Consider the following 13,460-nt stretch of genomic DNA (forward strand, 5'->3'; position numbering starts at 1 on the left):
ATGTGTTTCATTTATTTGTATGTAATACTGATACCAATATGTATAAATGTTATGGAATTCCTAATTTTATTATAAGTTGCATTTTTGTTAAGAGGTAGACAAAATAAAAAATAGTAATCCAAAATTTTTAAAAATACTTTTTTCTTTAAGTGAAAATCTTTAGTAAGATGTTACATCTTATTGTCATTTAGTGTTGGAGACTTAAGAAGTCTAAACTGAACAGGAAAGTGGTCTTTTCTGACTGCAGTAGAACTGGCCTGACTGCAAGGAAAAGAAATGGCAGCTGTTTTAAATTAAAGGTCTTACCTGCTCTCCCACTGAAGCTTCTTTTTCTAGTAGTGATTAGGTTTGGTAATGTCCTCCCTCCAAAGATATTCAAATGATAAAGGTGCAAAGGAAGGTGAAAAGTGGGGTGCAATGAGGTAAACAATAGAATGAATATTAAGACCTAATGGCCTTTTGATGAACTTAGAACTTTTCAGATGGATTATTTCATACAGAATGGTAGATTTTCCTCATGATGCAATATCTTTTCAGATGGAGATGGCTTATCAAGTTGTAACCCTGCAGTATTTAACTTCTATAACTACTTAAGAACACATCCTCTCTTGTTGAGACGTCATTTTGGCTCTTCTGATACATCTTCCACACACATTTGCCTAACAGTAGAAAATGGATTAGCTGACAAAATCAACCTAGGCGAAAGACGGCTGTTTTTCACCACTGCATATGCTCATCTAAAAGCTGGTTGTCCTATGTTGGCCTTAGAAGTGTTATCAAAGATGCCAAAAGTTGTCAAGAGGTCAAAGTCATTCTGTAGATTCCCTAGTTTAATGGATACTAGTAAAGATTTCTCACCATCTTCTCCAGTTAAAGATTTGGAAACAAAAGAACCATCTTCCAGTGTTGATTGGTCACAGCCAGTATTGAATGGTCTAGGTTCATCTTCAGATTGCTCATCAGGAAAACATTCAAGTTCAACTCTTTCCTTTGACTGGAGCCAGCCAAGTGTGGTGTTCCAAGATGAACACTTGAAACTGCAGTCAGACAGTGATGACAGTGAAGAGTCTTCCCTGGTAATGAAAGAGCTAAAACCTTTGAAGAAAACTGAAAAATTATATGAAACAAGTTCTAGCTACACAGATTCTTTTAGTGTAGTTGATGACAAAGATATTCTAAGTCAATCAGAAGATGTAATTTCAGCACAGCTGAAGTTTAGAGCATGCCTGAAAATTCTTACTGTAGAGCTTCGTACGCTGTCTACTGGTTATGAAGTAGATGGTGGGAAGTTGAGGTATCAGCTTTATCAGTGGCTTGAAAGAGAAGTGATAGCTCTTCAAAAGACCTGTGATTATAGTGTTGAAGTAGAAGAGATAGAGTCAGGAATTTGTGTTATGCCAGAGGAAGCTACATTACATGAAAATACTGAAGACTTAGCTGATGAGCAAAAAAATATGCTACAGAAAGAAGACTTTCAGAGAAGACGTCAATGGCTTCTGAAATACCAGTCTCTCCTAAGAATGTTCCTTAGTTACTGTATACTTCATGGCTCTCATGGTGGAGGTTTGGCATCTGTCAGAATGGAATTAATTCTGCTATTGCAGGAATCTCAGCAGGTATGTGGGGGAGCTTAGTTTGTGTCTTCTCTGCTTCAGGTTTGTTGTAGATTATTTTTTTAAATGTGTTTCCTAGTATTGTTGAAGTTTTCCTACTATAGCATGCACCTGTTTTATAATAATGTAACAATATTTTTAACATGTTATGTTTTCTGTACTTTATGAGTTTTTTGTTGTTCACAATTCCCCTCTCCTTCAAAAGTTCATGTGTTCTCTTTAGGAAGCTGTACTATCACTTTGTGTGTTTCTTGCTTGATTTTAGGAGCAGTCAATACAGATACCACCCAGCCCTCTACCAGAGCAAAGCTCCATACCTCTTCTATTTGCTTGCACAGCTAGTGCCAAAACAGTGGTGGCTAATCCGTTGCTACATCTTGGTAACTTGACTCATGATATATTACATACCATAATAAACCTGGATTCGCCACCTCATCCAGATGCTCCAAACAGCAAGGTGTGTATTTTTTTATAGTTGTTTGGGTTTGTTGTTGTCATTATCCAGTTGGCTGAGGTCATGAATCTTTTTCTGACAGCATGAAGACTCTCTGGTGTGCCTACCAGTGACAAGTAAAAAAACTGTGGAGCAAGTATTTTCTGTAGTACTTATCTTGGGCTAAAATAATGCCCACTCATTATTAATTATTGTTGAGCTGCTGAGCATCTGGTTCAACAAGCTGAAGCAGATTGGCCTCTCTCAGGACTGGGTATTGCTCAAGAAGACATCTGTTATGGAAAACATGTTGTAATATGCGATCAGTGTCATATTTTTCTTTATGATAATATGATCATTACTTCTGTTATATTAACGGTAAACTCTGCGTTTTAGTCCTAGACCTAAGTAAAATTAAGTTTTGAAGTATAAAAGCTGATTGTTAGCAAAGTGCAGTAAACTCAGACTTTTTTGTGAAACAGTATGTATGTTCATACAGTAAAATATAGTCTGTTTTTTTTAAGTTGTTTCTGTAAGATTTCTTCTGTATTTCACACTGTATTGGAAACGAAGCTTAAAGTGTTAGGTTAAATCTTTCCTGAAGTTTTGTATGCGTTAGGTCCCAAATCATGTTTACTCTTAACTAGGGTTTTCTAGAGAGTGCTCAAGAAATTGCTCAGTTCCTAGTCTGTGGTTCGTTTCAGAGGGAACAGACAAATAAGTATAATAAACTCATTCTTTTAACGGAATGTTTTTGATCAACAGATTCTCTAGCTCTGTAAGTGTGTTTTGTGATACATAAGAAAAGTATCAGCTATGGAAAAAATAGTGATCAGTGTGATAGTGTGTGTCTGAGAGCTGCACAAGAATTGATCAAAAACTAAGCGGCATTATAGCTTTCATTCTGAAGCAAAGCTTTTGTATTCTGAGCCAGCATATTGCTACTCTTAGGATATAATCACTTACAACTGCTGTATAGAGGTTTAGTATGTTGCTCTTTCTTAACTGAACACATTGCAGCTAGAGCTGATCTGTGGTTATGTTTTGGTGGGGTGAGCAAGTGCTTCCCAATCCCTTTTATTGCAAAATGACTTGATTTGTCTGAAAGAAATTCTGAAGAGAAGGTGGCTTTCTAAGTGATTTTTGCCATAAGTGCTTACACCTTCCATATTCAGTGCTTGTTCCACTGTTACAAATCTGTATGCATGAAGGCTTCGATACTAACCACTGTTACTCTTGAGTGTAATATGTTCTATAAAACTTTGTCTTACAGATATATGTAATGCATACCTTGGCAGCGTCACTCTCTGCTTGCATCTACCAATGTCTTTGTGATGGCCACAGCTACAGGTAAAGGTCTATGAAAAGTACTTTTTAGAGAATGGTCAGCAGTGTCTCACTGTAGTGATGGTCTAATAGATAGTGCATGGAAGGCAGTGCTCACACCTGCCTACATCTGGAAAGGTCTATCCCTTGAATAGTTTTAAACATAACTTTTTTTTTATAAATACAACATCCCACTTTTCTGTTTCACAGCTCATTTCAAGCAAATCAGTTCACTGGAACAGTGTATCAGACAGTGCTATTAACCCAGCGCCATTCTCTAAGAACAACAAGCTTAGAAGAAACAGTGACTCCCAATACATCACCTGCTCAGTGGCCAGGTATCTAGAGTTGATTTGTTCTTTTCCTCTTAAGGAAAACTTAATTGTCTGGATCCACTGTAAGAGCATGGAGCTACACTCTGGACTTTCTAGTAGTATTTGTAACATCTGTGTGGTAAAAATAAGTTCTTACAATAAAATTTTATTTGCATTTTTCGAAGGCTGTAAGCTAGTAATTCTGGTTACTCACTAACTTAAGTTGATTTATATTGCTTTCTCTTGCTAAAAAATGTTAGGGGGGGCTCTAGTAAAGGGCAAGTAAACAGAAAATAGGGTGAAGTGTGGTCCTGTGCTCTACTTGCTCCCCCTGCAGGCAACAGATCAGTCTCACCGTTATTCTACTTCCTTACTCTTGAAAAGGACTTGAAAGGCTATCTTAGTTTGTGCTCCATCTCAAAATTTCTGATTGTGCAACTTTTGAACTAACTTCACACTACTGACAATAAGAAGTTTATAACGAATTATGGTTTTCTGTAGCTCTAAAAGCCACATAGGACTTCAGGTAATTCTGTGCTAGGATCTGTGCTTAATGAAGCTACACTGGTCACATTAGAGGGAGTGTAAGCTATGTAGTATATGTCTATGAGCTTCAGTTTACAGGACTAACTCTAATGTAAGTGTAACCAAGAAATATGCTTTCATATTATGGGATTTCTTTTTCAATAAAAAAATGTCACATTAAATCATTTGGAGAACCTTAAGCAGTCTTTGTGTTTGGTTCTGTACTGTTTTTTCTTTTCTGCAAAACATTTTTTCACTGAACTTACAGATTTTAGAGCGAAATTGGATTGTCATCTGTTTTCTCCTTATTTCATTAGTTAGAGATTTAAATTTCTGATGAATGAGACAAGGGATTATTAGCAGTTGTGCTTATAGGTAACATCACCTTGAACTGATTTCTCTTTTTTTAATAGCTTTACATGCTTTATGTGCAAATGGGAGTGTATGACCCAAAGCAGAATTCTTTGGCCACTGCTATTTGTATTTTCGCTTATGTGCGCAAAGTGACACAGCTGGAGCCACATCTGAAATTCCACAACTTTTTGTGGGTGCATAAAAACACTACAAGACATTTAATACTTCAGCGAAAGAACACTTGTCAGACAATGCATAGTTCAAGTTGATGCCTGTGATTTTCGGTTGGTTTTAGCACTGTAAAGTGAGAACATAGCATTTCAACTTACAGTGTAAACTGGTGAAACAAGCACCACAAGAAAGTCAATGAGCACATTAGTTTTTTTATTTTATGTGCAAGATTTGGATGCTATGTATTGAATATACTGTGAGGCACTGGATTAAAAGTAGAGAATAAACAGCTAACCCTTTGCTGAAAGAATTGAGGAGCCAGAAAAGAGAGAGCTTGAGACATGGGTTGAAGAAAGATTAATGTTAGTAATGTAACTAAATGTTGTATTGTAGGGTTTCACTGCCAGGGAGTTGAATTAAAGCTGCCACTCTTTTATTTAAGATATATCCCCAAATTTGAGTGCTTTTTTGTGATTTCCCCGCCCCCCTCTTATTCTCGAAAAGTTTCTATGTGTTTCTTTGTAACTTTTTGTCCAAAACATGAAGCTGAAAGTCTATAATATTATAAACTGTTAAAAATAAATAGCATGCCACTTTCTCCTGGAGTTGTCCATTTCCTCTAAAATTTAGAATTTTTCTACACTAGAAGGTACCAAGTAATGTAGGTTACCCGTCAAAATACCCATGATAATCCAGAGTATGTTCACACACACATGTGCTTTTTCTTTTTTTTCTTTCTTATAAACAGGTATAACAGCTCTAATACATCTCTTGAATTCTGCTGGTGAAGAAGCCCAGCCAGGTCTCACAGTTTTACTTTGTGAAATTCTAACTGCAGTCTATCTGAGTCTGTTCATCCATGGCCTAGCAACACATTCTAGCAATGAACTGTATAGAATTATGGCTCATCCACTTAACAACAAAATGTGGTCTGCTGTCTTTGGAGGAGGAGCTCATATGCCCAACAGAGGACAACCGCAATTAAAGACAAAAACTGGTTAGTTCTATTGTTTTATTTGTATTTGTCTTCTGTTTTTTTTACAAAAGTGATGTGACTCCTGAAAGCTTCAGAGTGATTACTTTAAACAGCTCACATTCAGTACAAATTCAATATGTTTTTAGATCTGCAAAGAAAAAAACAAGGATCTAAAGTTATTGCCATAGATATTGTGTAGAAGAGAGAAATGAATGTTATTGAAATAAAGTTTCCAAGTAGCGCAATTGCTGTAATGTGAGGGGGTTAAGTTCATCTTAAAGAGAACATTTTTAGTACTATTACAGCCTAGTTTTTAATGTTAATTTTAAAGCTTTCTAGTTATCTCTTAACAGGAATATATTCCCATTTTACAAATACAGTATGTTTTCTCTCTTTGGCAGGTAGGCACTTCCCAATGCCTAGCCCACATCAGGTAGTAGTGTTCTCCATGGAATGCGTGGGGTTTTCGAAATCCCTTACTGCCTTCAGTACTCATAGTCCTTCCAAATCTTCAGGCAAGATACTAGATTTAGTAATAGGACTCTACATGCAGTTTGCTATGTGTGATTTTTTTGCATATGTAGAAAGACAGAAAAACTTCTGCTTGCAAGCCATGACATCAAAATTTAAAGCAAAGTTTTGTAATTAAAGCAGCAGTTGAATTGGGCCTTTCTAAAAAAGAAAATTGGCAGTGCTCTTGTATTCTTACTACACTTCATTTGAAATCAATACTAAATATAATATGACTTTGACCATGGTTTGAAAGAATCAGAAGTGTTTCATATCTCTGTTGGAGAGCTGCTTGTTTTGCTTTTTGAATATAAGCATTATTATGCATGTGGATTTCTAAGAGTTCATTCTAGACATTACAAAGAAAAAGTGTCTTGTTGATATTCAGTTTTGATAGTCTGAGAACCCTTTAGGAAAGTAAACAACTTTCAAGTTTTAAATTCAGGTGATTATACATTATCCTGAGGTCCAGAATGAATTCTGTAAAGCTTTTGTTTTTTGGTACAGACTTGTGCTTTGTAATTTACTTGGACTTCTATAAAACCAAGAACAAAAATCATACAGATTTTCTAATTTTTTTAAAGGAAGATTTTGTAAAGATAAATTTACTTAGACTATGGTGACTTTGTACATCACATCTGAATATATATATATAAAATATTTAACTAATTATATAATTTTTATTATTATATTGTAATTCTTGATGTTAGATGTGTGTTACATGTCTTAACTTGCATTTAAGGAAAACTGAAAATGTAGTTTGTTTAAATACAGACTTTGTCAGACATTTTCTCTGTGGTATTGAATAAATATTCCTCATGATCATTTTGTTAAGGTAAACTTGCCATATCAGAATAGTTGGAAGGCAGAACTGACTTTTGTTGGCAATTCTATGTTTCCTAGGTGGTGGTAACGGTACACTGAGGTGTCTTAATGCTGCTGCTGCTACTGTTGTCCCGCAAGTGGGGTTCAATACCCAGTGTGCAATAAGCCCATCTTACACACAGAGCCGAGATATTTTATTTATTTTATGTTTGCGCAAAGTTGTTTGCTAGGTGATAATTCCACAAAGCTAGCACATCACACCAAGGAACTACAATGTATTTATTCTGTTACATGGTTAGTAAAAACCCGCCTAAATTTATGTTCATTGGTTAGTAGTCACCATCTCATGTACTATTGGTTAGTTATATTTAAATTAGCCTTGCTTGCTATGTAAATTAGCAAGCATGCTCCTTGCAGGTGTGGGAGGGCAAGTCTTTTCAGTCTTGAGTTGAGTCGGTGTTCCTGATCTTCCCATGTTTTCCTGGTTCACGCTGCTTTGGCAATCATCTAGCTTTCAGGCCTTCTGGAGCAGGATGTTTACTTTTTATCACCTTTTTAGTTCTCCTCTAAGGGCATAGTTGTTAATAAGTTAGGATACAAAGTAACCAGGACTGCATAGGAAAACTATTGAGTAATGGTCCTTCTTAAAGGACAATGCATCATGTTTAACCCTAAATTAAGCAGTATCACCACAGCCTAGGCATTAACTCAGCTACGTGGCTACCCTACTACTGTTTTAAAGTGATAAGATAATTGGTTTTGCTTAGAAATGTATTCTAAGATGTATACTAAATGCCTCTCTCTATGTTTTTCTTAAAATGAATGCTGGCTGTCTGATCACAGAATTAATAAAACTGTGGCTGGAAGAATCGAGAAGCTGAAACTGAAAATTTAGGGGCAGAAGGGACCTTTTTAAATGCTAATATGTAGGGATAATCAAACCCTGGAAAAGGGGTCTAGAGGGGTTGCAGAGTCTCCATCTTTGGAGTTATTCAAAACTTGAACAAACTAGGCCATCACCTAGGTCAGCCCTGTTCTGAAAAAGGGATTGGACCAGATCCCTTCCAACCTATGTAATTCTAGGATTCTCTAGGTCTATCATTTGTTTTTAATGCATGTATATCTAGAGCAAATTTGGGGAAAAGAATTTTGGAGAAGCATCTCTCTCTGACACTGTAAATTTGAAAAAAAAAAAAAAAAGGAAGAAAGGAAAAAAAGTAGAACCCCAGTGAGGCAGAGGAGTCAGATTAAAATCAGCTATATTTTTGTGCCTTTACTGTTACCTCTTTCTTCTGACACTTAGAAATGAACACTTTGAAGTGACTGAAATGCTTGTTCCCATCAACTATGGCACGTTCTTCCATAATGTGATTTAGATTTACGTAACTTCCCATTTTGTTACACATAACTTATACTCTTTTCTCCTAAGTTTATTTTTAGATTCTTGTGAATGTTTTCACTTCCTAATAGAGATCAAAAGCCAAAAATTCATAACACTAAGAATTCTAATATAGTAACACTATATGTCCTGCATGTCTTCTCTCCTTGTCCTTCCAGTCCTTTAGCACTTTGAATGTGGATGTTGACCTCCAAGTTTCAAACTTGTTTTAAAAGATTATAGTACTATGTGCAGTTCTGGCCAAGACAGTTATATGATTTCCCTTTCTGCTCTTTGCTTTAGTTGACTTGAGCATATAATATTTTTGGATATAAAATTTCTCTTAAATAAATATGATTATTTTTTTTTAGACACAAACTAAAAAACAGGAGCCAAAAAAACCTTCCTGGTAGTCTTGTAAAATCCTGACTTCTGTTAGGAATTAGTTTTTATGAAAAACTATTGTTTTATTGCCAATTTCACAGTAAAGATCAGACAAAGCATAGGAGTTTGAATGCTCTTTAGAGCTGCCTGACATGTTATATTTTCCTGCCATGTTTCTTGTTTTTATAGTTACAGCAAATGATTTGATAAATGAGGTTAGCATTTCAGAATTTACATTATGTCTTAAAATTGTGGGTATATTTTGTTTTTGAAGAGGCAATTAGCATCTGAAAAATAACCCTATTGTTGATTATAGTAGATCTTTCAGAATCATATTTACCATATTGGTTCTCTTCTAAACTGCCTCAGAAAACTGTTTTGCAACTCAAGTCTATATAGAGATGCTAATTTCTCTATAATCCAGTGGGTTCTTAAAGGTTTGAATTTTGCTTTAACAGTTAGAAATCCATAATTTTATTTCATATATTCAATTTTTCCATGCTACAAGAGTAAATTAAATGCAAAACTGCTTCCTAAGCCTGAGTATTTTACAAGTATACTTTATAGACTTAAAGTTGTCATTTTGGGTTTCAGATGCAGAAGATCAGAAATCTGATAATACTTGACTATAAAGATGAGTTGTTTTTCTCTGCTGACTTTCCTACCTTTCTGAGCAATTAAAGTTTTAACACAAAGGTTATTTCAGAGTACTTTGCTAGGGGGAAATGATAAACTGTCAGCTCTTACTGTGATGAGTTTTGCTTAACATGCCAGGGGTTTTGAGAAACAAATGCTCTGATAGTAAGGATGTGCACATAAAATTTATCCATAGGATGTGCAGTCCTGCTGTCAGTCTTATGTATGTATTTCTCTTGTTAGATCTTCTGAATTAATTTGTAGTTTTCACTTGCTCTCCGCAAAGCGTTATTCATGACCTCCTAGAAAGCATACTGCAATTACAGATTTTATAAAAGTTTGATTTAGAGTAACAAAGCATCTAAGCAGAAGATGAATTTGGTGTTTGGCCAACTTTTGCTTAGGCAATTGTAAAGAAAAAATAAACCCTTAGAACTCTTGCACTTACCTTCTTGCTGTACCTACTGCGAGATAGGTTTCATCCAGAATCTAAAACGAAACAACAAAAACGGAACTTGCATTAGTACTGCCTCTGCCTTAGAAGCTTTCTGCTACTCAGTTTCACCAGTAATCTGAAACAACAGTGAAAAGTCTTCATATTTAGACATCTCCACAAATGGCTTAATCTCAGAATGGATGAAAGGATACAGATTCCTCAAGTTTTAAAGCCTTTCAGCTTGTGTAAGGACCTACAACAGCCATGCCAAACTGCTCCTTTTTAATGCAGAATTCCCTGTGGTACTGTTAGTAGTGGAAACTGACATCAACGTGAGAATAATTGCCTTGAATTCCAGCTCAGAATTAGAGATTGCAATATTCGGCTTGGTTTCTTACAGTACTTTGGAGTACTGAGTACTTCATTACTTGTGTGGCCTTTCTATTCTATATTAAAGACTTCGTCTTCTCACTCTTACTGTCTTATTCTTGGTTAAGTCACCCATTAAAACAGATTAGAAGTTTGACTTGAAGTGTTTGCACTGTGAATGATGGAGTTATTTTGGCTCAGTAGAAAAAGCCTTAGATGGTCAGAACAGGAAATGTCAACAAAGTTTGTGTATGCCATCAAGTATTTAGTTGTGCTTATATAATTTTTTGAGAGGTTTCCATTCACTGCTTATTGAAATGCCTACAAGGTATATAATGTCTTCAGAAACATCTGAAAGTTTATATTAAACTTGCTTTGAGCTTTTCAGTGAATCACTACTCATTAAATGGTGCATAAATACAACAAAGAATTCATAGTCTTGTGTACATACAGTAATCAAGCTGCAGCTTATGGGACTTAATTGCAGTTGCTTCTGTTGAGTGCTAATTCATTAAATTCATCACCTTGGCCACATGATCCATGGCCTGTGAGTAAGCAGAATATCATGCTGAAAACTTCAGGATTTGTAACCTTGCAAAATGCAAATACTTCTTCAGTTTGAAGTTGAAATGTCCAGCACTGTAGACTTTCACCAAGCTACTGTTCTAGTTGGCTTTCATAGCTTCCCAAAGAATTACAGAAATCTGTGCAGGGCTTTACACTTAATAAAACAATTCAAGGTGTGATTCAAAATCACTATATCTTTGTCATGTCTCTGTTATTCTACTCTGTTCTGGGCTTCAACACTACTGATATTTGTTGATGCCTGTACTCAAGGGTGATGCTTTTGTAAGAGGTGGTTTTCATAATTTTAGCTTGCTTAATGAAGACTTGCATCTTTCGTAGGATGTTGGGGTGTTGACACTTCATGCCTGCACACTGTCTTCAATAAAAAACAGTAACTCTGACATGCATTTTAGTTTTTTGGGGAAATTGAAAGAGAGCTACCTTTTAGCTCTTCCTGGGAAGGTGAAAGAGAGGTGATATGGACAACAGGTCTTTGAAATATCATTGCATGTGTCGGATCTTGGGAGAAATAGAAGCATTTTCCTTGTCTGAAATATTGCAATATTCTTGGAAAATAACTTAAATTTTATATTTGTCTTATCTTTGGTCCCATTTTACTTATAAAAGTTTTGAATGCAAAAAACGTGTAAAGGAGATTTAACTAGAAATAAGTGAGAAATCTGAAAGTGAATGTAATTGCTGTTTTGAAATTCCAAGTGACAAAGTTGGATTTTTAATGAATTTATTAATTTATTTAAAGACTTTTAGAATGACAAAAAAAATGAAATTGGCATTAGTAGAGTATATTTCAAACCACTTAGATGGTTGTACTTTAATTTGCCTTAAATATTGATTTTTTTTTTGTAATGGCTAGCCTGCAGTATTCTTAAAAATACAAAGATTGATACAGCAGAATGGAAAAAAAATATTTGCTTTTTGAATTCTGCTTAGAAAAACAAGCTGCAAGTATATACTTGCATATTTCTGTATTATGCAACACTTGCTCCTTATTTCATGCCTAGTGAATTTCTGTTTTTTTTAAGCAATTGCTAAAAATTCATACAGTTATGCATGTGCATGCTCTTAGCTGATGAGCTTTAAGTAAGGAAATGAAAATGCATTGTACTGCAGCTATTATTTGCAACTTTAGTACAGGTAAGTGGATTTCAAATAATAACCCTAACAGGAAAAAAAAGTAGTTATGATACAGTATAATAGTGCAACACAGACTGTTAAAATATCCCAGTTTCAAGATGAAAGATGAGATGTGGTCTTCAGCTTTTGTTAGATCCTATATATAAATTATTTTTTAGTTTACCTGCTTGTAGTAGTAATGGTTGTCTTCATACGTGGTCAGAAATGTTTTTGAAAATCCTTGGAAAAACAATTTTTTTCTGGTCCAAAAATGACCAGAAATTATGAAAAAAATTCCATCAGCCACTGTGAATACAGAGAATTTGCCCATTTGGGGAGGGGCGGGGGGGAGACGGGATCATAGTTGTGAGGTATACAAAACCCAAAAGTTTTTTTTTTAAAAATCAACTTGCATCTTACCTCCCTCAGGGTTTACAGTCGGCTAAGTTTGTGTTATGAGCATGTAAGTCTTATGTGTGGAAAATAACTGTTCTTAAATGAGTGCTGTTTTTCTTTAGTCCAGAGTGTTAGACCTTCTGTTTTCAAGTGATTGGAGTACCCATAAGAGATTTGAAGGAAATAGTCTTTCAAGCATCTATCAAGATTCCAAAGTTTCCTATGGATAAAACAAGTAAACAAAAAAAATAAGGGTATAGGAAATACTTTTTCGTAGTAGTTCACTCCAGGCATACACAGGGGTGCTGGCTCTTTTTGTGCCATCCCCAGCATTATTAACCGGAGATGGTGATTTCAGAAGCTTCAGTGGAAGTTAATTTTGTGGGCCCTTGTTAGAAGAAGAGAGTAAGGAAGATTGAAACAATAAAGCACCCATTTGCATTTGTTATGTTCACATTAAGTCATCCTTGCAACCAGTGGCCCAACATGTTGATGCTTGAACTCAGTGATAGGGATATCTAATCTCCAGGTCAGGTCTTTCAGCCTGCAGATTTGCGTTCTTGGGGCCTATTTATTACTGCTTTTACATCAGCCAAAGACTCAAATTATATGTAACCCATTTACTTTACAATTGCCCTTTACTTAAGAGGTGTTTAGGTGAGATCTTTTATGACTAACTGCCTGGTCTTATTATTGCTCTACGCAAAACACAAAACCCACTTAATTAAACAAGAAACAACCAAAAAGTTTTTCTGTACTCTTATTCCCCAACTGCTTTTTCTTTCACTTAAAATTAAGTGTGTTCTGTGATTTCTTTGGGTGATGTCATAGTTTTCAAACCTTAACTGGAAAAGGGAGATTTTGAAATGCTTAAGAAAAAGTAAATGTTCAGTACTTGGTTAAATAGGTGTTGAGATTTTTTGAGACTTCAAAAGGCAGTTCAAAAAATCACTCTCTTTTTATCTTAATGTTTTAGCTTTTTTTGTTTTACCTAAGTCTTGAACCCATTCAATTGTTTCACTATAAAAACTAATCTCCATGCATTACATGTATCTACTTGAAAATAATAATAAAAAAAAATTTACAATCAATAGGAAGTGGATCCAAGTCCAT

General features: G+C 35.2%; 1 protein-coding gene across 16 annotated transcripts in view; it reads left to right on the top strand.

The window, feature by feature from the left end:
* DMXL1 (Dmx like 1) overlaps positions 1-13,460 on the top strand; it is an 88,521-nt gene that overhangs the window by 51,150 nt on the left and 23,911 nt on the right. For 14 of the 16 annotated variants that reach the window (XM_049796268.1, XM_049796270.1, XM_049796271.1 and 11 more), the window contains 5 exons: positions 538-1,616; positions 1,879-2,070; positions 3,320-3,396; positions 3,583-3,710; positions 5,485-5,733. In XM_049796268.1, coding sequence (XP_049652225.1) covers positions 538-1,616; positions 1,879-2,070; positions 3,320-3,396; positions 3,583-3,710; positions 5,485-5,733 — 1,725 coding nt within the window. Of the gene's footprint in view, positions 1-537; positions 1,617-1,878; positions 2,071-3,319; positions 3,397-3,582; positions 3,711-5,484; positions 5,734-6,113; positions 6,469-13,460 lie in introns of those variants that run through there. The other 2 variants (XM_049796283.1, XM_049796282.1) reach the window with 2 other exon arrangements.

This window comes from Accipiter gentilis, chromosome Z (assembly GCF_929443795.1).
Source record: "Accipiter gentilis chromosome Z, bAccGen1.1, whole genome shotgun sequence".
Taxonomy (NCBI): Eukaryota; Metazoa; Chordata; class Aves; order Accipitriformes; family Accipitridae; genus Astur; species Astur gentilis.